This window comes from Lolium rigidum, chromosome 3, assembly GCF_022539505.1.
Source record: "Lolium rigidum isolate FL_2022 chromosome 3, APGP_CSIRO_Lrig_0.1, whole genome shotgun sequence".
Taxonomy (NCBI): domain Eukaryota; kingdom Viridiplantae; phylum Streptophyta; class Magnoliopsida; order Poales; family Poaceae; genus Lolium; species Lolium rigidum.
In genome coordinates this window covers 69430257-69452455 of record NC_061510.1, presented here as the reverse complement: position 1 = coordinate 69452455, position 22199 = coordinate 69430257, and the positions used below count along the sequence as shown (strand labels likewise).

Genomic DNA, 22199 nt, shown 5'->3' with positions numbered 1-22199 from the left:
ATAATACCATTGTCCAGTAAAAAAGAAAGGGGTGGGAAATTTGCATCCGTGTCGAAATGGCCTGGAGACTGTGCCTCGTCACAGCACAACCAGGTACCGCGCGGCGCCGCCTGGGCTGGGTATCGGTGCAGGGCGCTGGCAGCTGTGCTGCAAACTGCACGGCTTCGTGAGTGGCAGCGTACGGGGCGAGGGGAGTGCGGACACCGAGCTGGCTCATGGGCTTCAAGGCGGCGCTGGAGAGGAGGAGAATAGCAATCATCGGAGCTTCGTGGACCTCGCTGGATGAGATGGAGGCGAACAGAGGAGCGGAGCTGCAGAGTTGGGGGAGTTCCTCCGGTCTGAACTAACGAGCAAATCCAGGTCGTCTCCATGGACTAGTTCCTGGTCTTGGTCTCCACAGATAAAAAAACCTCGAGAAAGCCATGGTGACGTGCGGCCAAGGGGACCCGTTATCTCCTCTCCTGTTTAACTTCATCGGCGAGGCTCTGTCAGGTATCCTCTCTGCCGCGGGGGCAGCAGGCCACCTTCAGGGTGTGGTACCCCACCTGATCCCTGGCGGGATTTCACACCTCCAGTATGCGGATGATACGCTCATCCTTATCCAAAACACGGAAGACAACATAGCCAACCTCAAATTCTTGCTTATGTGCTTCGAAGACATGTCCGCCTTGAAAATCAACTATCATAAGAGTGAAGTCATTGTTATGGGCCAGCCTTTGGAGGAACAGCAAAGAGTCGCAAATAAGCTTAACTGTAAATGCGGCGCCTTCCCTTTCATGTATCTTGGGCTCCCTATCTCGGACAGGAAGCTCCGTCTGGAACAATGGTTGTTCTTGGTCCGCAAGCTGGCCGGCATGATTGAACCGTGGCTCAGTAAACTTCTCACCTCTGGGGGACGCCTGATCCTGTCCAACGCGTGCCTTGATAGTATTCCCATTTTTGCCATGGGTCTCTTCCTTCTTCATGATGGGATTCATGCTAGATTTGACTCACACCGCTCCAAATTCTTCTGGGAAGGAGCGGGCAACAAACGTAAATACCATATGGTCAACTGGCCCTCGGTCTGCCGGCCGAAATCCGCGGGAGGATTAGGCTTGCTTAACTCAAAAAAGATGAACATAGCTCTGCTGTCCAAGTGGATTTGGAAGCTGTATCAAGATGAGGCTTCTATCTGGGCGACGATTATCAGGGCCAAATACCGCGACGCCGATAACCTGTTCGAGGGCACCGGACACGGGGCTCGCAATTTTGGAAAAGCCTACACAAAATTAAACACTTCTTCAAGCTGGGTGCGAAACACGTCATTGGGGATGGACGTCGCACTTTGTTTTGGTCTGACCGGTGGTGCGGTAACCAACCCATCAAAGAGCTGTTCCCAGCACCTCTTCAACATCTGCTCTAACCCAAACCTCACGGTGGCTGCGGCCCTAGATGCCGGGGACATCAATATCACCTTCCGCCGCTCTCTCAATCTGGAAGGACGGCGGCAATGGAGCGATCTGGGGAGGCTCATTGAACCCTTCTCCCTTTCGAGTGACAAAGACAAAGTATCTTGGCATTTAGAACCTTCGGGCAAGTTCTCCGTTCAATCTTTGTATGCCAAACTGTCGCAAGGGGCTTCGGTTGCTTTCCACAAGGACGTCTGGTCAGCCAAAGTCCCTCTGAAGATTAAAATTTTCGCTTGGCAGCTCATCCTCGACAGACTACCCTCCAGCAAGCAAATCGCGACGCGCCACGGCCCCGCCTCGGGTAACTGCGCCCTCTGTGGCCAATTGGAAGATGCGGGCCATATTTTCTTCGCTTGCTCTATTGCAAAATTCGCCTGGAGTGCAATTCGTGAGATCCTCGACTGTAACTGGAACCCTGGAAACTTCCCACAGTTCCATGCTATTCTTTTCTGTAAACCTGAGCCAAATTCGTTGGTTTATTTTTTCACTCACAATCATGTAACCTTCTAGATCCTGTAGGAGTTCTGCACACAGTTTTCTAATGTAGTTATTTTAACTTAGACCGCTTTGGTGCAGCCAAAACAGTCCAGGGACGAATGGACTATTATTTGGTATTTTTTTTGACCAAGACTATTATTTGGTATTATATCCTTTCTCTCTGATTTGAATGAGGAAATGGAGCTATTAGTCCAAATATCATTTTTCATCAGGTGTTCATGCTTTCATGGACGATTTTCCATGCTCTTCTTGGATTATGGGCATATGAACACGCACCGTTTCAGTTATAGTGTCATCACACGGTGGCAGTAGGTAGTGTCATATTGATGTGATACTTTAAGAGAGAGGTGGGGAACTAAATAAATTGCATAGACTTTCTGAGGAGATGAATATATTGTGGTTTGTGTACATTTAATTATAGACTATTTTGATCTGGACGGCTAGGGAAATAGGGAACCTGCTTATATGAGCAATGAATTATTTTACACAAGATGATTTTCCAGAGCACGTCAAAATTGGGCTATGCATGTGAACAATCAATCTCAGTGTGTTTTATTTTCTGCATTCTAGATGTACTACTACAATATTCAAGGTGAGGTTACTGACTAACCAAACTAAAAGAGATGAGTTTGTTCTATTGAAGTTTCTTGTGCATTCTATTTTGGTGAAACAGTTACTATAAGAAGTTTTCTTCCTATAACTAAAGTATATTGTTACGACGGATTCTGTAACTACTTGACTTGGTTTTGTATTGACAGTTATGTACCTTGGTACAAAAAACTGCAGCGGCCTTATTATTCAATGAAATATAACCAGGAGCAGCGGGGCGAGTTCAATGCCCACTGCCATTTAATGAAACACAGGTGATGGGTTTTCTTTTTATGCTTTGTTTCTCCATATATTTCTGGTCCCACTTTGGATCGCCTACTGTTGAATTTTTTTTGCTTACTGCTTTTTTAGTTTAACTAAAAACTTCATCTAATTATGGTTATTGACACTGGCTGTAGTAGTTGTTCAGTGTAATCTGATAGGCTCATCATGCATACTGCCACTTAACATGCATTGCTTTCGAGTGTAATCTGAAAATTAAGATTGAAAGTAATATTGTTTCTCTTTGCTTGCGAGTGTAATCTTGTAGCGTTTGGTCATATGGGATAGGTACGAATTGATTAGCTGCTGTCAACTCTCATCATTATACACATGTATGGACTTTGTTGTCATCTCTTTTTTTGCAGTGGCGTTACATCCACAATCACTGTGATAATCACTTGTATAAGGTGCATGAAGTCTAGCACTAACTGATCCTTTATCATTTAGGTAAACTAGGAGCCTGTCTAGATTTTGTAGAATGGATGGCGTGGCAAAACAGGCCTCGAGAGGTATGTTGGCGCCCGCACACTGATCGAGTATGCTTGCCGGTGTGGCAGCTCATAGGTGAGCATGACCTGCGTTCCTGATGTCCGCAGGTGTACACTTCCTTTGCAAAGTTGCCTCCATGCAAATGTATTGTCCAGGTTCAGATGCTTCTCTAATTTAGAGAACTTTCAGATGCTTTATTGCAAGCATTTGTTTCTTGATGTTTGTAAATATTCGTAACTGGCTGTTTCTTTTCTCCAGTTTGTTTTAACTTTTTATCAGTGCCAGATAGAAACCATATTACTTGGTGCGCACACACTGCAATGGTCATGGTCTCTACTCGCAGCAGCTTCGGTGAGCATCAAATTACTCACTTTTATCGTCTCATTCGAAACAAAATAAATGACACCTTTTCAACTGAGAAAATGTGCATTTCTTGAATGCGGCATGTAGTTGTGTTCATCTAGCTGGCATGACTTGGATTTATATTTTGAGTTATTGTGATGGTTGCTTCCTGGAGCAGTTGAATTTTGTAAATAGCTTTTAGTTCATACCATGGTGGAAAAATGGAAATTAAGAAAAAATATCTTTGCAGGGTCTTGCTGAGATGGGACAAACATTTATGTATATATATTCTTACTATGACGAGATGAACATTTGGACATATTCTGAGTAATGTTACTATTGCTTGAAAAATGCATTCCTTTTTTTTGTAAGGCTCCGTGTGCATCTCTTCCAACCAATTGCTGACTAGGTACTACCTTCTTCCTTTACGCTTTGGCACTTCAGTTTGTTGCACCATTCTCATCTCACAAGACATCTCGGTGATTTCACCCTCCGCAAAAACATGGAAAAGACTAATGTTTTTGTGCTAATAATCTGTACACACTTCCTTTTGGATCTCAGAGGACACCCTTTTCTTGATATTGAGAACACATACTGAAGTGTTTGTTTTTCTTTATCTGCTTAAATCTGGTTTGGACGTATGTTCATGTAGAAACTTGTTTCCATGTTGCAAATGTTATATGATTCATCCCTGTCTCAGTAACCAAATCTACAAGATGCCTCGCAAATTTGGTGTACCACTGAAATTTGTTCTTTTATTATCACCAAATATAACAATGCTCCTTCATAGGTGTTACCAAGTTTTTTCTCCAGCTATTAAGAATTGTAGGACTGACTATCTTACATTTTCTGTATCAGGATCGCTTCCTAATGAGCAATCAGGTGAGTAGGACTGACTATCTTACATTTTCTGTATCATGTTTAGCTCGTTGCATGATTGTTCATGAAGTATTAAATGATTATAGAAAAGTACTGATAGTTGGATAGGTTTCTGTGAGATGTTGAGCAATTGGTGTGGCCTTCGGTGTTCCATTTGTGTTGCAGATTTGGTAAATGATGTAATAGCCCTACAAGACTTGGTTATGATGATTAGTGTTTTTCCTTGTATATTTTCCATTGGGACCATGGGAGTTGATTGGTCATCTCTAGATGTGTTAGTTCACGTATATACTCATCCCATTCTTCTTGCATATTCTATGTATATACCCTGTCTACTCTATTGATTAATGTAACTTCATTCATTTGTTTTCCAGGGTTTATTCTTTATAGGAAACTTCAATGTTCCTGCTCATTCTATAATATGTACTGTTGTCATGTATTTGAGTTTTCCATTGCAATAAGGTTTTAAGGTGTTCATCTCTGAAGTACAACTATAGTTTAGATAGTCTTACTGCTACGTTATGTATGGTTTCTGTTACTAGCTGGTTCTATGTTATGGCACCTTCAGTAGTTTCTTTTATGTGCTTTCTGCTGTTCTGTAAAGAAGACTATCACTTATCTCATCCATCTTTTACCACTTACCGTTGTAACCAGCTCACTTAGTAATGCTCATGGTTTCTTTATATTTGGCTTATCCATATGAGCGCAAAATTCAGAACATCACATTACTTTCTTTAGCTAAACAAGAAGAATTAAGATCTAATCGTTACAATCAGCTAGCACAAGTGAAGGAAATCTTCTGCTAACTGGAGCGAAAGGAACAAACCAGCTGGTAGCAGACCACCTGGATACACCTCCAGTTATTCTGTCAGCTGCAACCTCTTTGCCTCTGACAAACTCTGCTCCACCCAGGTCAGCATTGTAGCAGACCATCTTGATTCACTTCCTTGTGCTCTCTTCCCAGCTGTTAGCAAATCAACTCGATTCACCTCCTGCCACTCCCTGTCCGCCGCAAGCGCTTGCCTCTGACCGACTTTGCTCCACATGGCTAATAAGATCGGTGTGCCTATATGTGGATCGGCGGAATGCACCCGCAGAACAGTGGTGCTCCTCGTATTCTCTGCTTACCTTCTGCCGATTCTTTATTTTGACCACCTGCTTCTTCTCTTTTCTTCTCATTGTTTCAACCAGAAATGGTTTTACTCTTTAGGAAAAAGAAGTACACAGGAAAACACTATTAGAAAATGTGAATGAAAAAAGAAACGGTCAGAATCGATAAGTGATGTACGAACCAAAACAGCTAGATCGCCACAAGCCATCAGCATTGTCTGTTAACCAACCCAATGGGTAAAAGGGCCCAATATCATTGCTACTGGGAGCTTATATTACCTATCATCTAACTCCTAACAATTACTTCGATCAATCTCTGAACTATAACTCTTCCAATCTAGCACCCTGCAAACCATCAAACATAAACCGTGATGACAATAACTCTAATTATGCATGCTAAAAAGTAACACTACGAACAAACCATAGGCAGATTATGTAGATGTTCCTTTTTTTTGTTCCATTATAACTTATATTGCTCTTGAAAACCCATAGAGTATTAGTTATTGTAATATATTCCTCTACTTCGTGTTTGTTATTCCATTTATTTTATCCTATTGACTTCATTTTGTAAAACCTAAAAACCATATTGTCATTTTTTCACCCGAGTTTCGACGCCGTCATACAAACTCTTAATTTGTACGAATCCCACGGGTTCGTGCGCCAAGGCGCACATCTAAATCTAGTAGAGACCAAGGCCGGCTGCTCGCTGCAGAGTGCAGACCAACCGGAGAAATCCCGCCCGCCAGCGCCGGGTACATCCTTTTCTCCCTTTTGCTTTTTTTTTATATTTATTTTCCTGCGGCCGCCGGCCGGTTAGCGAGGCGGATCCGGCGGGGTGTGTGTGGAGCGGCACGTAGCTCGGGAGATTAGCGCTCCGGCGACATGCTGCTGCTCGTCTGCTCCGCCATCCGGCGAGTGAGAAGGGATGGGGAGGGAGCTCAGTCCACGCGGATTCAACTTTTTCAGTTACAATTTGGTTCGTGACCGGATTCAGATCGGTGCATGATGGGCATGGGGTTTACTTTGTTACTAGCGACTAGCGAGTGGTCCTCACCGAGGAACAGATCGGGTTCCCACGGTCTCGCCTTGTGGTCTTCCGACCCTCCGCCCTGTCGCCGGCAGCCTTTGGCTTCGGTGTTGGTCAATGTCACGAGGGGGGGTATTGAGGAGGGGAGAGGAGCGGTGGCGGAGAGAAGCAGAGAAGCCTCAACCAATTACCAGTCAACTCGTGAAGCACCGCCCGCCAAGTCCGGAACCGTCCAAGTCCGAAACGACCGCCACGTACACACCTAGACAGGCCCACAACGCCAATGCAGCGACCGGCAAAACGCTGAGAAGCCAGCGATTGCAACAGACGTAAACTGTTTAGATAATATGGGTGTGAGAAGAACTGTTGCAGTATTGCTAGCTGCTGTAACAGAAAATCATATGTAAGTCTAGATCAGAACTTTTATCTCTAATTTTGAATGAACAGAAATCATTTATACTCCAACCAATGCATGCTGCCTATTCTGTTTCATGAGGAAGACTTGCACTTGAACAATGCATGCTGCCTTCCAAACAATATAACATGGTTGAATTTCCGTCTAACATGGTGCTCCACAAAATTCTGTCTTTTCCTGTAGTCTTTCTTGCTCCTTAAACGTGAAGAGAATTTGTCTCCAGTGATTAGGCGGTGACCACAGAGGAAATCAAATATTGCCTTCCCAAGACCCAAGTTCAAAGCTCAGGTCACCTAATATCGATTGTGAAGTACTTTTGAGTGGCTTCAGTGGGTGACACAGGTAAAGGTTACTTTTGTCTTCAAATCATGATGTTTACTTCTTGAATTTTAAATGTTTATGGTTTCTGCAAGCACATAACATATTTGCAAACATTATGGTCATGGTTAGAATCTGCAGCTGCAATAGTTTTGCATACAATTACCTTTAGTCTCTTATACTTAATTTTTTTAAGGTCTACTCATGTGCATTTGGGAAATCTCAACAAAATTTGTAACCCAATTTTGTTATGTTTTACAGGAATATGTCCCTATCAACCATGGTAGTGAACGCTTCCACAGGTATGATGAACTCCCTACTTGGGAAGCTCACTACCCTGATGGGGGACGAGTATCGGAAGCTCAAAGGCGTGCGCAATAAGGTTGTGTCCCTTCATGAAGAGTTCAGTAGCATGAACGCTCTTCTTGTAAAGCTGGCAGGAATGGATGAGCTTGATGTTCAGGCTAAGGTGTGGAGAGACCAAGTGAGGGAGATGTCCTATGATATTGAAGACTGCATCGATGACTTCATGCATGACCTTGAAGTAAAAGGTGCAACCACTGGGTTTCTCAAGAAGACGGCTGAGCGCTTTAAGAAGCTCAAGGTGCGTTATCAAATCGCCAACAAGATCAACGGGATTGAGGCTCGTGTACTTCAAGTGCATGAGCGGCGCATAAGGTACAAGCTTGATGAGTACAACCCTACGACCAGTATTGTCCATATTGATCCACGAGCACTCGCTATTTTTGTGGATGCGGCTGGTCTCGTGGGTATTGACACCCCCAGAGATGAGCTTGTTGTGTTGTTGATGGATCAAGGTCAAGAGCTGAAGGTGGCTTCTATTGTGGGATTTGGAGGTCTCGGAAAAACCACCCTTGCCAATGAAGTGTGCCGTGAGATCAAAGGGAAGTTTACCTGTCATGCATTTGTATCAGTATCTCTAAAGCCTGATTTTTTTTTTCGAAATGGGAGCTTCGCCCCGGCCTCTGCATCAATTGATGCACACAGCCGTTTTATTGCATAGTTTAACATTCAAAGGTTATACAACTCTAGGATCACACAAAGTGTACACAAATATTAACCAGCGGAAAAAAAAGGAAAAGACTCTTATGCATGTTGCAATCTCTTAGTAGGCTGCCAGCCACCCTGGTTGTAGATATCCCGAGCAACCGTCTCCAGACGGCTGCATCCAGAATCCATATGCGCACGCTGAGCCTCCGGTAGTAGGTATGATCATTCGTGGATCCAGTGCGTAACCATACGGATAACCTGTAAGAAATTAGCATGTGATCTTCTGTTAAAGACAATATCATTGCGACAATTCCATATAGCCCACATCAAGGCACAAATACCCATTCGGATTTGTCCTTTAGATATTTTATCAACACCATTTAGCCAATTTCCAAACATATTTGTAACATTGGCCGGTGAAGGCAAATTAAAAGTATATTGGATGGTTCTCCAAATCAGCTTTGCGAAGGGACAATCGAAAAATAAGTGATTTATTGTTTCATTATTATCACAGAAAACACATTTCCTACAACCATTCCAATTTCTTTTTGCGAGGTTATCTTTTGTGAGAATTACTTTTTTATAAAGGAACCACATGAAAATCTTAATCTTCAGTGGTACCTTTATGTTCCAAAGATATTTGCGCAAGAAAATCGTATGGCCATTCATCATGTCTGCGTACATGGATTTTACCGAAAATGCACCGGTGGTAGTTAAATTCCAGACAAAAACATCCGGGTCTTCCGTCAAATTAACCCTGATTAGCTGCTGAAGTAGTAATAGCCAAGCCTCCCATTTATCCGTAGATAAAGTTCTCCTAAATTCGATATTCAAAGGATTACTCGTTAGAACATCCGAAACCAGAACGTTTCTCCGGCGGACAATGTTATATAACGAAGGGTACTGCTTAGCTAACGGTTGGTCACCTAACCATAAGTCCTCCCAGAAACGTGTGTATCTCTAAAGCCTGATATACCAAGGCTTCTCCAGAATTTATTATTGAAGTTTACGAGACAACAATCGTCTCAAAGTAGCAGCTTGGATGATGTGATTACAAATATCAGAGAGTATTTATTGAATGAGAGGTATTTTTTTCATTATGTGTACCTTATTGTACCAGTATACACTTTATGTGTTCTTACCAAAATATATTAGCAAGTACTAGTGATTTATTTGCGCTCTTAAAGTCTATTTTGATATGTTTGATAAATCATTTCAAAATTACCATTTCCAGCGCAACCATAGCATTTTCCTTAAAGGTTAGGACATATATCTCTGTTAGAGAAGTGTCACACATAAAATGAATTAGTCCACTGTAATATTGGACTATGAACATTTTTTATAATGAAAGAAGTTCTATATTTCCCGATCTAACTTTGCATACTGCTCAAACCACCTTGAAACTTGCCAAGATTATGGTATACCGCAGTAAAATCGTACTCCTTCAGGAAAGAGGGTATAAATGTTTTGCAAATTTACTTGTAAGAATTTAATTTTAATTTTTTTTCAAGTCTCGAATTACTCAAATTTATAACTCTGAAGCAACACCCAATTCTAAATGAGTAGAAAAAACAGCTAGAACTAGCTAGCTACTGAGATCAGTGTTGTCCTCGAACCGATGGGGAAAGAGCCAGTGACCTAGCGGAGGTAGCGCAGCCAGCCCTTGTTGGTGCAGTTTGGCGCTGGTGCACGTGGGAAGTGAATTGACGTCCCCAAATCAATTGACGTCCGCCAAATATTTTTTTTTGAAACGGGGGCAAAAGTTTTACCCCATTCTATTAATTAAGAAGAAGGTTCGACATGAGAGAACATGCCAAGAAGTAGTACATAAAGCTTACACGAATTACTCTCGCGGCATTATATTGCCCATATTTTTGGCACCCGCTAAAACCCATAAACGTGCCTCATGCTTAATCTTATCGAAGACTACTTGCGCCGGCGCGCTTTTAGTCCGGAAGACCCTAGCATTCCTTTCATTCCACACTTCCCAAGCAACTAGCAAGGTGATAGAAGCCATGGCTCCGGATGGCACCCGCCGGGTATGGAGGCGGGTATGCCACCTCCATACCCGCCCCGCCCACCTCTCCTTGTCACCACCACCCGCCTCCATACCCGCCGGCGGGTCAAGAACTCCACCATACCCGCCCCGTGACGGGTACCCGCGACCCGGTGGAGACCCGTTAGTGCACAACAGTATAACAACTATGTACATATAAATTTGCCGGCAACTAGTATTAATACAGCAAATAGTTCCATACAAATTCTCATAAGTTCTCACGCAATACAACAGTTTTGGGGCTTTACTACTGCAGCTTGTCCTTGTTTCACTACACACAAATGTTAGCACATTTCATGGAGGCAAATATTACAAGAGCAAGTAGTAAGTTGTATATGTTTAAATCAGCAAGCAGCACAGAAACTCAATTCGGCTCCCGGGTGCGTATGATCCCTCTACCGTAAAAACATATTTTCAAGTGTTAAAAAAATTGGACAAAAAATTTACATGTACATCTCCATAATATATAAGTGTTCGTCAAGTTTCACGAAAAAATGATTCTTTTCCTAGTCTACGTGAAAAAGAGAAAATTTATCTTGTGACAAGTCTTTATTTTAGCACCAGATTTTGCCTTTTTTACACAAGCCACACGACGATTCGATTTTTCATGAAACGACTTTGTGAGCACGTAGCACATGAATATGTACATGCAAAATTTTTATTTCAATTTTTTTAACATTTTAAAATGTGCCTAACATACAATTCAAAATAAAGGGAGCATATGCTCCCATGTGCCAAAACATCACTCCCGCAGCAGCAACGCATCAAAGTAGCAATGCAGCAAGCAGCAACAATTGCTTCTTGTTTATACTAGATACAAAGGAGATCTAGCTGGTGCTAAAATCAATTTATAAGTTCTGAAATAAACCACCTAAAATCTACCAGTTGCTTCATGTTTACACTAGATACAAATCAGATAGTTCTAAAAAAAAGATACAAATCAGATATAGCTGGTGCTAAAATCCATTTATACATCGCCGGTGGCCCGCTTCCTGGTGCTCTCGGTCCCTACTCCCGCAGCCACCAGCGGCAAACCGAGGCGCTGCCCTGCGACACCTGCTCCTTGCGCTGCCCAGGATGTCGACCGCGGGGGGATCACACAGAGGAGGAAGCCCAGCCGTGCCCCGCTCCCCGGCGGCGGGATCTCCAGATGCGGGGCATCCTCTCCAAGCGGTGGCTGCATCGGCGATACGTGGTCGCTCCCCTCCTCGTCCTCGACCGCCACGACCTCCATGGTGGCGACAACTAGGAGGGAGAAGGCGGCATGAGAGGATCTGAGGAGGCAGCGGGGTGAGAGGATCTGAGGAGGTGGCGGCGTGAGAGGGTTGGGACGGGGAAGGGAGATGGAGTTAGGGATGAGGGAGGCGCGGTGGTGGGGGGAAATGATTGGGCCGGTGGGGTTGGGATGGCTGGTGCGGGAGTTAGGGTTAGGGTTTCCATTAAGCCAATGACAATTGGAGCCCACATGTTTGAGGCGGGTACACGGGTTAAAGGGTATGGGTTTGCACCCTCCATACCCGCCTCCGCCAGACCCGTTGGGTCAAACTCTTTACCATTAAGAGACCCATGGGTTTTATTTTCAACCATACCCTCCTCCATTTGATGCGGGTACCCACCGGGTTAACGGGTGGTGGGTACCCATTGCCATCCGGAGCCATGGCCTTGCGGTTGGGCATGCCTCCTCCCGCCATGAAGGACCACCACTCGGCCGTGTTGAGATTTGCCCATTGCATGGGGTGAAGCTCATTGAGCCCTGCCCACTCTTTAAGGAGGCCCCAAATTCGGATGGTGAAGCGGCAATGGACGAAGAGGTGGTCGATAGATTCCGTGTATTGTTTGCAAAGAGGACAAAGCCCACAATTTGGCCACCCTCGCTTGGCCAACCGGTCGGCCGTCCAAATCCTTCCTTGGTTGACAAGCCATGCAAAAAAATTCACCTTTGGTGGTGCCCATGCTTTTCCATATTGTCTTGTACATAGGCGAGATGGTGGACCCGATGAAGTGCAACTCATAAGCCGACTTGGTCGTGTATTGCCCATTAGGCGTAAGCTTCCAAGAGATGTCGTCCTCGACCTCCGGGTCAAGGTTGACGTTAGATATAAGGGCCCAAAGGTCGATAAATTGGGAGAGGTGTTCTTCGGTGAAGGAGTTATCTAAGGTGATTTTGCTTATCCAAGCATCATCGCAAAGAGCTTGTGAGACCTTCCAATTCTTCCTCTTGGAAGCAACAAAAATGAGAGGGGCAATGTCAATCGGTTTTCTCCCTTGGAGCCAAGGGGCATGCCAAAAGGGCGTCTTCTTCCCATTCCCAAGAGTGATGGCGGTAGCTGCATAGAAAATGTCCATGTCATCATCAGAGCAAGGGTTCCCGGAGCCGATCCAAATCTTGGAAGGGTCTTTCCACTCAAGCCAAGGCCATCGTAAACGAAGCGCTGTCGCAAACTTCTCCAAGTGAAGAACGCCGAGGCCCCCTAGCTTCTTAGGGCGGCACACCATATCCCAGTTGACTTTACCCTTAGCCCCGGAGGTAGTGTCCTTGGCGGACCAAAGGAAGGCTCTCTGAATCTTGTTGATGAATTTGACAGTGCCCGGAGGGATGCATAGGGGGGTGAGGTGGTAGATGGCTTGAGAGGTAATCACCGATTTTACCAAGGCGGTGCGGCCGGCCGTGGTGATGAGCTTGCCATTCCAAGTGGGGAGCTTGTTAACGCATTTGTCCTCAAGATGTTGGAAGTCCCCTCTCTTCAAGCACCCAACGGAGAGCGGAAGCCCAAGGTACCTAAGAGGGAAGGAAGCGATGGTGGCAGGGATGTCTGCGAGAATGTCATTCAAGTTGAGATTGGTGCAACGTATAGGGACGACAGAGCTTTTCTGCAGGTTGGTGCAAAGATCCGTGACCTCACCAAAGTTATGTAAGATGGATGCCAGATTTGTGATGTCCTCCTTGAATGGTGCCACGAACATCGCCGCGTCGTCCGCATAGAGAGAAGTCCTCACCGGCGAGCCGCGGCCACGGAGCTTGTGAAGGAGCCCATGAGCCGTGGCAATATCCAGGAGTTGTGAGAGAGGGTCGACGGCGAGGACGAACAAAAGGGGGGAGAGGGGATCTCCCTGTCTCAGCCCTCTCCCATGGAGAATCGGAGCGCCGGCCACCCCATTAAGGAGGACTCTCGAGGTCGCGGTCGTGAGGATGGCAACCACCCAGTTTCGGAATCTACTAGGGAACCCTCTCTTTTGCATGAGGTCAACAATGTATTCCCATCTGACGGAGTCGAAAGCCTTTCGAATGTCTAACTTGAAGAGAAGGGCCGGGGTCTTGTTCCTATGCAGTCTCAAGTTTTTGACATAGAGAAAATTGTCATGAATGCTTCGCTTTTTGATGAATGCACTTTGTGCATGCGAGACAAGATCGTCCATATGAGGGGTCAGCCGGAGGGCAAGAGCTTTGGCGATAATCTTGGCAAGGCCGTGAATCAAGCTTATGGGCCGGTAATCCGAGATCTCTTCCGCCCCTTCCTTTTTGGGTAGGAGAGCGATGTTTGCAGAGTTTAACCAATGGAAATTCTCCGCGTGCTGGCTTCCAAACAAGTGCACCACATTCATGACGTCAACTTTGATAATATCCCAACACCTTCGGAAGAAAGCCCCAGAAAAGCCGTCTGGACCGGGCGCCTTGTCAGTAGGCATTTGCATGATCGCATTCTTGATTTCCTCCTCAGAGAAAGGATTTCCCAAGTCCTGAAGATCTGGGTTCTCGAAGTGTAGCACATCCCAGTTGAAGTCGCAAGTTCTAGGCAGCCCTTTACCAAAAGCCGTCTTGAAGTGGCTATGGACAATATGTTCCTTGGCATGGTGTTCCGTGACCCAACCTTGGTTGAACTTGAGCCGGTGTATATGATTCTTCCTTCGCCTAGCGTTGACCCTCAAGTGAAAGAACTTGGTGTTGGCGTCTCCTTCTCTAAGACAAGTAACCCGGGCACATTGTTGCTTTCTTGCCCTTTCAATGGTCGCGAGGGCTATGGCCTTCCTCTTTAAGCGGTTCATGAGATCAATCTCCGCCACTGAAAGGCGCCGGCTTTCTTGCGCAATGTCAAAGTGGAGGATGACAAGCAAAGCGGCATGCATTGTAACCTTGGTATTTGAGAAAAGACGCCGACCCCATTTAGATAGAGCCTTCCCGGTATTTCTCAGCTTATGGAACAGCCTTTGGCAGGGCTCAAGGTGAGGGGAGGGTGCATCCCAGGCATGTTGTACTACCTCGTCGAAGCCAGGAATCCGCAGCCAAAAAATTTCAAATCTGAACGTCCTTGGCCTCCGTGGGCCACTATCGTCAGCAAGGAGCAGGGGCAGTGGTCCGAAAGGGATGAGGAAAGCGCATGGAGAACATGAGAGTCGAAGGTCAAATCCCAAGCTGTGTTGCAGAAGAAAGCGTCGAGCTTGCAGAGAGTGGGGTCAGCTCTTCTGTTTGACCAAGTGAATTGTCGATTTTGCAAGTGTACCTCATTCAGCTCGCAAGCATGCAAAGCAGCCCGGAAGCGGTTGATGCGGCGACGGTTGACATTTCCTTTATTCTTGTCCCTAGCGCGGCGAATTTAGTTGAAGTCCCCCAAAGCAAGCCACCGGGTCCCTTGAGGCGGTTTATGCCCAATCAACTCACTGAAAAAGTCGTCTTTCCGGTTAGAAGCGGTGGGGCGATAGACACCAGTAATCTTAAAACAGTAATGCTACATCTACGGGCACTTTGTTTACAAAATAGACTTAGGGGATGACGTGTTAAGGAGTTGTGTGTTGTGATTTGCTAGAAAATTAATCAACCCCAAACCAGGCCCAACCGTAGCAGGCCACGCCTTGCCCGCAAGTATAGTCCGTAAGGAGAGCCCGTAGGTGTAGGATTATTGATCTTAAAATCTCCCTCGCCGTTGGAGTTTAGGACATGCACATCTGCAGACATGCAGAATTCCGTGGTTATCACGTTTGTCACATCCACCACCGTGGTGTTATCCCAAAGAAGCAGAATACCTCCCCGTGTTCCAATCGCCGGTTTTTCAGCGAAACTCATGAGCCTGTTGCCCCCAATATAGCAGGCGTCAAACTGCGAGATGGGTTGCAGCTTGGTCTCCTGCAAACAGACAATGTGGCAAGACGAGGCGGAGATCGTTTCATGCACAGTATCCCGCCGATCCTGATCATTCAGGCCCCTGGTGTTCCAGCCCATGATGTTAACAATTTGCTCAATCATTGGCCCCTGTAGCAACCCAGGATATATGCTTGCAAGCATACTTTAGAAGTGGAGCTAGCGTTGTAGCAGCAAGCCCAGCTGGGACGAACAAAACGGCAAGGCAGACAGCAACCCAGGTTATGTGTTTGCAAGCAGACTTTAGAGGTAGAGCTAGCATTGTAGCAACAGATATCACGTACAGTACTCGATAACACACAGAAGAGCCCAGCTGGTACATGCACCAGGCAAATTGGGCGACACAAGTTTCGACCACAGCAAAGCAGTAGTTTTTTGCTAACATTGGAAACTAGAAGCAACAGGAAGCATAGCAAAGCAGCATCATCCTTAGGCATCCTCGCCGCCGTCCGCGACGAACAGGTCCTGGTCCATAGCCGCCGCACCGCCATGACCAATCAGCGCCTCGTCAGTAGCCTCATCTTGGAAGTCATCCAGCTTGAAGAGGGCGCGCATAGCACCCAGCACATCATCCGGCACCCTTCCTTGGAATCGTCTTGCAAACTCGTCCATGGCCTTCGCTGTGATCTCCTCTCCGTCCTGCACAATGCCCAGACCCCTGCAAACCATCAGCTCTGCTTACCAGCGATCGGAGCCCTGTTGCGTCTTGCTGCACCGCGCGCGCCCTTCTGCCTCAAGGAGAAACCGATGGTGCGTGCAATGGCAACTCCGGCCATCGTCTTCCTTCGCGGGACCGGGCGCAGAGGTGGGGAGGACATGGGAGGCGACAGCAACGGCTCACGAGCCGCGGCTAAGAGAGGCCCCAGCTCCACAGTCTTGTCCGCACCATGGGCGTCGCTGCATAGGGACAGAGTCGGGCTGGTGTCAGCAGGCGTGCGCGCCGGCGAATTGCCATCGCCAAAGATTGGCGTGCGCTGGTCCGGAGAGGCGGAGAGGCATCAAAGCCAGGAGGACGGACCGGCCCCTCGACGTCGATGAGGGAGGCCGGGGAAAGAGAGGCCAGGGAGCGCCTAGCCCCTGCCGACGCTGCTGCAGCCGGTGAGAGTGTGAGCCGCAGCTCCATGCCATTGGTCCTGGACATGAGGAGCTCAGCATATCCCGCGCCTTTCTCCGAGGGTGACGAGGGGATGACCGAAGTTGGAGAGGAGGGCGGGTCTGGGGTTGTCGGTGGAGTTCTGGCTGCCCTCGACCGGCGTCTGGAGGAGCGAGGGGACGCCGAGCGTGCCCTGCCCCTGCCCCAGTGATCATCCTCAGCAGGCGCGCTCAGGCCAAAGCCCAAGTGGCGCGGCATGCCAAGCTCGGACGCCACGACCTGCGCCTCGTCTTGTCCTTGGAGAGCTTCATCGCCGCTACCCTCCATTGCATTGAGCTCAAGGATGGGTGCGCCGTCCGGCGCCGCCTGCCCCAAGGCCTGCTCATCCTCCAGCACCTCCATGATCGGCACGGCCTCCAGTTGGGCAGCTGGAGCCACCAGAGGCAGCATTGCACCCTGAGCAACCTCAACAGCCACCAGAGGCAGCATAGCACCCTGTGCATCCTCAACAGCCACCAGAGGCAGCATTGCACCCTGTGCATATTCAACAGCCACCAGGCCAGGGACCGGCCCAGTGACCTCAGAGCTTCTTCTTCTACCGCCATGGCTCGAGCGGTCGCGCTCCCGCTGGCGCTCTCGGTCCTGCCTGGCCCTGTCGTCGTCCCGCGCCCTGGAGCCCGTGGCGCGCGAAAGGCTGCGACGCAGCGTGTTGCTCCACCCACGCGAGGCATTCCGGCCCCGGCGATCGTGTCCATCCTCGTCGTCGTCGTCCCTGCGCCCTCCTCCTCTGGTGCTGTCGCCCTCCAGCAGGCGCTCGGTGCGGTCGCGCATGAGGCGCTCGCGCATGAGGATGTCAAGGTGGAGGATGCAGCGCCGTTGCAGACCGCGGCGGCCACGCGCCCCGGCACCGCTAGGCCCTGGAAGGGTGACCCAGCGCACACGCGGCACCAAGCCCGGATGCTCCACCCGTGGGAGTATTTCATTTCGCCCTTTGTGAGCTGTGGCACTGTTGGTGTATTAAGCCTCCATACTACTAATACATTTGCATTATAAGCATTATTTTTTAGCTTCACGTAGTTAATATAGACACTAAAGTTAGTTGGATGTTAGGCCTCCACTGATAAATGTTCCAGTGAGAGTACATATGTTTGTTTACTTTGTAGTTCAACTAAATGATGAACTGACGAGGACAAGGAAACGAAAGTTATTACATATATTCCAAAACGAATTCTACTTGATATATATCTACTTATCATGGACGATTCAAAGGCTGTTATACTGTGTACAATGTAATTTACTTAGATCTAATTAATAGTACATGTTATCATGGTGTTGACATGTACACGTAGAATTTGTGGTTTTAGGTAATAGGACTATAATTTCCCAAGCTTATAAGATCTCACTGTCAACTAACTAACCTTTATGTGTTCTCGTTTCGCAATGGTGATGTGATTTGCAGGTACTTTATTGTAATTGATGATTTATGGGATACATTAGCATGGGATGTTATTAAATGTGCTTTTCCAGAAAATAATCATGGCAGTAGAGTGCTAACAACTACCCGGATTTATTCTGTTGCTGCTGCTTGTTGCTCTAAAGGCAGAGGATGTGTTTTCAAGATGAAATCTCTTAATGAGCATGATTCAAGAAGAATGTTTTTTAGCAGAATATTCGGTTCAGAAGATTCCTACCCTACTGAATTTGTAGACGTTGCAATGGATATTCTGAAAAAATGTGGTGGTCTGCCACTTGCTATCATCAGTATATCAAGCCTTCTGGCTGATCAACCAAAGCCAACATTTGAGTATGTAAGGAAGTCTCTCGGATGCATGTTTGGCGGAAATCCTACTCTTGATCAGATGAGACAAATTTTGGAGCTTAGCTTCAGAAACCTTCCTAACCATCTTAAGACATGTTTGCTCTATCTTGGTATGTATCCAGAGGACCACGAGATATGGAGGTTTGATTTGTTGAGGCTATGGATAGCAGAAGGTTTCGTGTGTCCAACCCCTGGGTTCGATGCAGAGGATGTTGCAATAAGCTACTTCAATGAGCTTATTAATAGGAGTATGATCCAGCCTGTGTATACCAACAATGGTGGAGAGGTGTTGAGCTGCAGAGTACATGATATAATGCTAGATGTCATCAGATTCAAGATTGAAGAAGATAATTTCATTTCGGTGCTAAATGACCTGGAAGCTGTGTTAGGGATACACAGAAATATCCGGAGAGCTTCACTCCAATGCTCTGGTGAAGAGTGCAGACTGACATCGGCAATGGTCAATGGGTCATTATCAAAAGTTCGATCAGTCTATGCTTTGGGAGGGTTTTCTTGCCAATCTGTGATGCTACTGAAATATATCCGAGTTCTACATCTGGATATGGGCTTCGACAGAAATGATGTGCTAGATCTCACTGGTATATCTAGGTTGTTTCTATTGATATGCTTAAAGGTGGTTGGCAATACGAGGATTGAGCTACCTAGCCAAATTGGTGAGCTACGGCAATTGGAAACACTTGAGCTAGCATTATCCATATCCGTCTCCAATCTTCCATCTGATATTGTTAGTTTGCCTCTGCTGTTGCATCTCTGTGTTAGCGGACATACAGGTTTTCCCGATGGTATTGGCAGATTGGGACTTCTGCGAACTCTGCGGTTATTTAATTTTGAGAAGAACTCTGTGGAGACTATCGAGGGCCTAGGCGAGATGACCAGCCTAAGTGAGTTGGTTTTTCAATGGACGGGAAAGGACTTGGTGGAAGGGGCAAGACATATGGATGTCTTGCGCTCTTCTCTACAAAGGATCAGCAGCAGCCTCAGGATCCTTGAAATGCTTCATGGTAATTGGGGTTCTGGGGAATTGGATGGTTGGACCACATTTTCCCCTCCACCTATCCATCTTCGAGAGATGTGGATGTTGGGCTGCGTGTTTTCGATGATTCCCAAGTGGTTTGGTCATCTCCGTGACCTCCAAAGCTTGAATTTCAAGGTCAGGGGGGCAGGGTTGAAGGATGATGGTGTTGCTATTCTTGCAGGGTTGCCATCACTTGTCTTTCTCAAGCTGCACTCGGAAGAACATCTCGAAGAAAGGGTGCGTATCCCTGGCAGCGGCATGGCATTCCGAGCTCTCAAAGAGTTTCACATCCGTTGTCGTCACCCGTTGCTGACTTTCGAAGCGGGTGCTATGCCTATGCTCAAGAGGCTTTATCTGAATTGCGAGAGTGGTGGGCCTGTGGAGGCTCCACTAGATGGCATTGAGCACTTGCCAGATGGCCTCAGAGTAATCGATATAGCCATCAGCGGCGAAAGAGATGAGGTTAGAGAGGCTCTGAAGTCTTCGTTGAAAAACGCGTTTGAGGAGCATCATCCCAGCGCTGCCTTGAAGATCCAGCATTGGTGATGATTCTCGTCTCCTGCCACTTCCTGCCGCACGTCGTATCGTATGTGTTTGTTTGAACCACTATTGATTAATTTCTGCGTGGAAGTTCCATCCACGTAGTATTTCTGGCACACTTCTCAGTTGTCAGCGAACCTTTTTCGACCTTTGTATATTTAATCATATCCACTTATCTGTTGTAATCGTGTACTCTGCGGTTTGTCGGTCTCGTGAAGCCTTGATCTGCTAGGGCGGTGGAAGATCCACGCAGGGATCTCTCGAAATCAAGTTCTAGGGCGGCTAAACGATCTGCTAAGCGCCAATCCCAGAGGTTTGCTTCTCTTTTTGTTTCGTTCGAGGATCGCTGTGTCTCTTTGGCAGGGTCGCCTTCGTCGTCCTCGAGGTCGAAGATGCATGGTGCGCGTCTAACGCCACAAGATCGACGTCCTGTCTTGGAACCGTCGGTGTTCTGGGACGATTCAGAAGTGGGCTGGACGGCGGTTGCACGGCGGCGAGGTTCAACGGTAAGATCTACAGCATTTTCAACGGTAAGTTTTTTGGACCCGAAATTTCTGCTAATCGAATCAAACTCTCGAACAACTGGTTCGGAGAGGAAGACAACGTCTGACAAGGCGCAAAAGGGCCAAGTGGGCCTTCGCTTTGGTCAGCCTCCACCTCGGACTGTGGATCGTGAATTCATGAGGCTTCAGGTCGGCCCTTGTGTTCGCCCTCTGATTGACTCGGCATCGAGCGGTGTGCTCGCGAGACATCTAGGTTTTTCACGGGTTTCATCCACCTCGTGTGTGTTGTCGCCGACATGAATGGTGGTGGCAGGGGAGGTCGAGCTGGAGAGGATCTGAATCAGGGTGGAGGGGGTGGAAGTGGTGCTGGTCGTGGAGGAGTTCCACCCGAGCCAGGAGCTCGAACTTTCGGGAGGGGCAATGGTCCCAACCAGGGTTCTGGTTTCCATCAAATGGCGGGCAACAATGGAGCAAATCCGAATTTTCGTTTTGGGGAATCCAGTGGTTCTGCCAATCAGCATCAGTATGTCAACAACCAGAGGATATTGAATCAGCAAGGTAACTACAATGGAAGAAATTTCAACTCCAATAATTTTGCTAGAGGTTTTCAGAGAGGAAGAGATTCAAATTTCAATTATAGACGTAATGCTGATTTCCAAGCGGAAAGGGATGGCATTGAGCACTTGCCAGCTGGCCTCAGAGAAATCTGGATAGACATCAGCGGTGAAAGACGTGAGGATAGAGAGGCTCTGAAGTCTTCGTTGAAGAACGCGTTTGAGGAGCATCATCCCGGCGCTGCCTTAGAGATCCATCGTTAGTGATGATTCTCGTCTCCTGGCACTTCCTGCTGCACGTAAATCGTGCACTCGTATGTGTTTGTTTGAACCATTTATTGATTAATTTCTGCGTGGAAGTTTCATCCATGTAGTATTTCTGGCACACTTCTCAGTTGTCAGCGAACCTTTTTCGACAGTTGTATATTTAATCATGTCCACTTATCTGCTATCTGCTGTAATCATGCACTCTGCGGTTTGTCGGTCTCGTAAAGCCTTGATCAAGCGAGATGTGTGCTCGTATCGTCCAGGGCCGGGCCGGCAAAATCCGAGGCCCTGTGCGGGATTCGAAAGTGGGCCCCATCTCACTAGAGAAATATAACTAATGAACTTTACACTGAAAAACTACTCTTGAAGCCCCCGGTAAGATCAACTTAAAAATTGTTTTAACATGAAACATATGTAGTTTCAAAACCCGACCGGACCAATGGTCCAACAAAAAACCTAGTATATCATGGTTTTGATGCATTTAAATTGTTTGGTTTTTACAAAGTAGCGAAATACTTTCGGAATCACAAAGATATAAAATCCCATCATAGGAATTATCCTCATGAGATCTCCTGAAATTAAAACCATAGTAACTAATTATTTAATTTGTATATGAGAAGTTAAGAAATCGCAGGTAAGATGAAATAGAAATTTATTTCAAAAAAGTAGTTATCGTGTGGTTTATATATACAACTTGTTTGAGTTTTTTCAGTGCGAATAAAATGAATCGCATCAATCAAAAAAGAAAAGAGCCGTATGTAGAAAACAAAACCTAGTATATCATGGTTTT

At 46.7% G+C, this 22199-nt stretch overlaps 1 protein-coding gene across 1 annotated transcript; it reads left to right on the top strand.

Annotated features, from left to right (window-relative positions):
- Nucleotides 1-422: 422 nt before the first annotated feature.
- Nucleotides 423-20695, top strand: LOC124694989 (disease resistance protein RGA5-like). The gene is made up of 8 exons (XM_047227904.1): nt 423-1899; nt 3564-3656; nt 4506-4529; nt 5303-5438; nt 7658-8353; nt 9385-9492; nt 18150-20087; nt 20449-20695. Exons 1-8 carry the CDS (start codon nt 423-425, stop codon nt 20693-20695), a joined length of 4719 nt encoding a protein of 1572 aa, XP_047083860.1.
- The last annotated feature ends 1504 nt before the right edge of the window (nt 20696-22199 follow it).

Coding starts and splice junctions, on each gene's coding strand:
- LOC124694989 (XM_047227904.1), top strand. CDS start 423: ATGGTGACGTGCGGCCAAGGGGACCCGTTATCTCCTCTCCTGTTTAAC. Junction 4,530..5,302: donor GCTTCCTAATGAGCAATCAG/GTGAGTAGGACT, acceptor CGTTACAATCAG/CTAGCACAAGTGAAGGAAAT. Junction 8,354..9,384: donor TCTCTAAAGCCTGATTTTTT/TTTTCGAAATGG, acceptor GCCTGATATACC/AAGGCTTCTCCAGAATTTAT.